Genomic DNA, 4,372 nt, shown 5'->3' with positions numbered 1-4,372 from the left:
AAATACCAGTCACTTTCGTTAATCTTTGAGTTAAAAGATTACAGGGACCTTTAGGCGATAAACGGGTTAATGAATAGACCTGAGTGGTAGCCCTTTCAAGTGGCACCCAGAGCAAGTGCCCTACCTTTTATACCCTGATAACGCCATTGCTTGGATGGTGAATAAGACTCAGAGGTGAGGATTCTTTGTAAGCATAAAATGTGACTTTGGTATAGGTCGTAGGTGAAGGGGTCAAAGTTAGGAATACTTTAAAAACTTTTATAGTAATTTATGAATGAATTTGCTTAGGCGTTCAAAATGCTGTGCATAAACTTGATTCTGTAATATTCTAGGCCTTATTTGAAATCTTGCAGGTTCTTTAAAGCAAAGTTGTTTCCTGTATTTTCCTCAGTATCAAATAGACATTCCTTGATTTTTTTTTTTCAGTATCAAATAGACATTCCTTAATCACCTCGTAAACACAGGCCACTTCTGAACATTTACTCCCTTGAAAATTTAGACTAATGATGGGTTACTCATATGGTTGCAGTTCACTTAATTTAAGGCAGCTGACACTTGAGAGTTCCTTCAGATTCTGTAACATTGGGATATGGTCCACCAGGTGGAGTTACCACAGTTCGGTATCTTCATTTATCTTTTCTTTCCTTATTAAACCTTTATTTAGCGCTTCATGTATTGCCACTGGAAGATAACGTTACTTTATATCACTTTCTTGTCCCCTTTCTGCTTACATAGTCTAAGTAACATCTGATAAGTTTCATCCTATAAGTTACATCCTTTGCTTGTGTATTTCAGCTTTTGAGTCCTTCGTAGCACCACATATAAGTCACCAGCATAAATGCCAATAGTCATAAGTCATAACCGTATCATTCGTTACTTCTTCAAGTGTGACACAAAGGTACCACCAGCTTGAACACCGACATACTCTTTGTAATAGTGTAACCCTCTCTCGATTTGGACCATTGTAACGCAATCGCTGTGACACTTGGAACTCAGACATGCCAGAAAAAGGAATTGGATACTAAAAGTGAACACAGGAATTTCAGGATGACAGATAGATAAATTCCAATCACACAGGCATGTTTGTCTTTGTTAGTGATTTCATTGTCATGGCTGTCATGTTGCTTCATCTTCGTTTGTCATTTGTTATATTTAATTTTGTTTCCTCGTCATTGAGAAAAAGTGTGATTTTTTCCAGTAATATTCTCATCTTCTGTGCTTATAGAAGTGTGAGGCAATTCATGTCTCAGTAGATACCAGGAACTGCAGACAATCTTGAGAGTTTTATTTGACCATTGTCTCTTCTGACTTGAACCTTGACCCTGTTTCAATGTTCACGCACACACCAAGTTATAGAATTTCTCCCTGTTAAACTCCCATGCCGTTGTTTTGCCCTTCTCCCCTGCAAGATACTATTGCATTTTTCATTACAACCCTGCTGTTAGTCTGACCTGTTTCCTTGGCCCACCACACCGCCTTGTAATAGACCCCCCTTTGCCAGGTATGCGTTTAAGAGCTCCAATAAGATTTACATCTTAGCCTCTGTAGGTAACCCTGTTTCCTGTTGAGAGGTTCTTCGTGCAAGCCCTATTCTATAATACTCCGCCTAGCCCGATCTGTTACGGTTCCTTCTCCCGTCACAAGCTTTATCTGCTTTTATGACCAATGTGACATCCTTGACAAGCCCTCCATGTCCTACAGGTAGTTCAGGCAACGTCGCCTGGATTTATCCTCCACCATGGGCCATCCTGTATCCTAAACTACCCTTGCTTATCTACCTCCAATACCCTATGTTTCATGTTCCAGGAACCTTTCCTTGAGAAGTGGGTTGTATCATGGGAACCCTTTAGGGTTATGTAGTAACTGATAATACCTCACTAAGTGTCTCTTGATCACGACATTATCTCCACCACATCCCAGTAGTCTCCTCCGTACTTGAACACCTCCTCGTTAGGACTTTACTGTTCCAGCATGAACTATGTAAACCTAGAACTTCTGCTCCGAAAGCAAGAACTGTCTCTTAAGTGAATGCTCTGTCCCTTGGCTCAACCCTAGATTGCCCTTGAGCTTGCGTCTCCCACTTTCCAGTCCTGTCTCGTCTCACTGTCGCGCGTCTCCATGTGAGAGGAAATATCAGAGACAATAATGATGGAATGGGACACTAGGGTAGAGGAAATGTAGCCAGTGTGAGCCAGGGACGAGTTGAACTCCCTTCGCTCCATGGCTGCCTTTGCTCTATGCCTAAAGATGGGCACAGCTCTATACATGCAGATTTGCACGCTGTTCTGTGTACGTGGCTCCATATACGTAAATTGTTGTGTATGTGGCATCGTGTACATGACTTTGTATTCATAGTAACATGCAGCTGAGTCTGTGCTCGTGCCAGCTTGCACGTGAATCGTAGATGACTCCCTCGTGCACACGACTCTGTGTACATGACTCCATGATCATGGCTGTGCACATGGCGTGTAGACGACTGTATGTATACGTGGGTCATGTGGACACTTCTTCTCTCTTCCTGGTATGTTCGGCGCATGTTGCCTCATCTTGCAACTTGCAGGACCCACCGGCACGCTGACTCAGTCTGACACTGCCAACAACCAGTACAACAACAACACCGACTTGAGCAACAGCTACAACAACAACAGCAACAGCGGCAGCAAGGCGGTGCGCATCCAGCCGGGGGGGCGCTTCCCCTCGCAGACGGCGCCCGCCAGGCTCGGCATGTGGGACGACGACCACGACGAAGACAAGTTCCTCAAGGTCCTGCTCCTCGCTCACCGCGGGCGCCGCTCCTTCTGCCGGAGGACGCCCTCACTGCATGACTAGGCCCTCTGCGACGCGTGGGCGGCACTGCATGGCTTCCTCTCAGGCGCTGCAGGGACCTCTAGAATGCATGACTGAGCTGCTCCCTGGAGACTACTCCGCCCTGCATGACGCTACTTCCATCTGCCTGTCCGTGCATGGCCCTCGCCCGTCCTGCGCGGTGCACTAGCGAGTGGGATGCCCCTGGGCACGACGCGGCCTCAGGATGAAGGCCCGTCACAGTTTGGCTTTTGCTCCAAGGGAGACGGTCGCTCGGGGATGGCGCTCGGCGGGGTCGGCGAGATGGCAGGAAACACATGCGCGCATGCACACTCACACACACACACACACACACACACACACACACACACACACACACACACACACACACACACACACACACACACACACATATATATATATATATATATATATATATATATATATATTTATATATGTAGGTATACACACACACATATATATATATGTGTGTGTGTGTGTGTGTATGTGTGTGTATATATATAAAACAGATAAACAACATACATGTACAGGGACGCGACACACGTCCACTCGCAACTCCCTGCCGGCCTCCCGTCGAGGCGCCTGCAACCCGCGGCCGAGACCTCTCAGATGTTCAGCACCGCGTGATTCACTTTGCCTGTGTTGCTTTTGCTTGTACTGTCCCTGCACGCTTTGCCTTCCTTCCTGTAGCGTTGGAGAAACGTGACCATTAAGAAGTATTTTGGTGGTAGATGCTTCTCTCCTCTCTTCTCTCTCCCTGTCCCTCCCGCTTCCTCTTGCGTGTGTTGGTAGAAGCGGCGAATGTGTTTTGTAAGTATTAAGGATGAATCATTGGTGTGTTGGTGAGTGTAAGTGTAAGTGTTTGCCTACTCTTAGAAGTCTCGTTTCAGTCCGTTACTGGAGGTGTTATTCTAGTTTAAGTTAGCGTGTAAATAATGTAAAAGCATAAGGTATGTCTGTGTGTGTAATATTAAGAACGTAACTACGTAGTGTGCATAACGTACGATGAGCGACCACAACACGCCGCGCGATGTTAGACGTGCCCCTCCTCCTTCTCGGCCTTTCCTCCTGTCCTCCTCTCGTCTTCCCTTATCCTCTCCCCCTCTCCCCCTCTCCCTCTCTCCCTCTCTCCCTCTCTCCCTCTCTCCCTCTCTCCCTCTCTCCCTCTCTCCCTCTCTCCCTCTCTCCCTCTCTCCCTCTCTCCCCCTCTCCCCCTCTCCCTCTCTCCCCCTCTCCCCCTCTCCCCCTCTCCCCCTCTCCCCCTCTCCCCCTCTACCCCCTCTCCCCCTCTCCCCCTCTCCCCCTCTCCCCCTCTCCCCCTCTCCCTCCTGGCTCTCCTCCGTTCGCCCCTTCCATAGACTGATAGGAAAATTCGCAAATAGGCTGATCTGCTGCTCTCGCGTCGCTGTCCCTCGGGGTGACACGGACAGCCCCGTCCTCCTCCTCCCTCCCCTTCTTCAGGCTACAGTGCGGGTTGTAGTGACCCCCCCCCCCCTCCCTCTGGTGCTTCCCCCGAGAACCTTGGTGTGTGGTGAGCGCCCTTCCT

The 4,372-nt window shown here is 48.1% G+C and overlaps 2 protein-coding genes across 3 annotated transcripts in view; one reads left to right on the top strand and one right to left on the bottom strand.

Moving 5' to 3' along the window:
• The first annotated feature begins 157 nt into the window (after nt 1-157).
• Nucleotides 158-4,372, top strand: part of LOC125030667 (putative uncharacterized protein DDB_G0287457) — a 15,855-nt gene continuing 11,640 nt past the window's right edge. For both annotated transcript variants that reach the window (XM_047620861.1, XM_047620860.1), the window contains exon 1: nt 158-2,763. In XM_047620861.1, coding sequence (XP_047476817.1) covers nt 2,524-2,763 — 240 coding nt within the window. In that variant the 5' untranslated portion in view covers nt 158-2,523. The remainder of the gene's footprint in view (nt 2,764-4,372) is intronic.
• The window catches only part of LOC125030669, a 1,694-nt gene continuing 1,493 nt past the window's right edge, over nt 4,172-4,372 (bottom strand). The window contains exon 2 of the mRNA XM_047620862.1: nt 4,172-4,372. This exon is cut by the window's right edge and continues 1,262 nt beyond it. The gene's annotated coding sequence lies outside the window, so the exon portion shown is untranslated.

Source organism: Penaeus chinensis, chromosome 11, assembly GCF_019202785.1.
Source record: "Penaeus chinensis breed Huanghai No. 1 chromosome 11, ASM1920278v2, whole genome shotgun sequence".
Lineage (NCBI taxonomy): Eukaryota > Metazoa > Arthropoda > Malacostraca > Decapoda > Penaeidae > Penaeus > Penaeus chinensis.
This window is presented reverse-complemented; position numbering and strand designations above follow the sequence as displayed.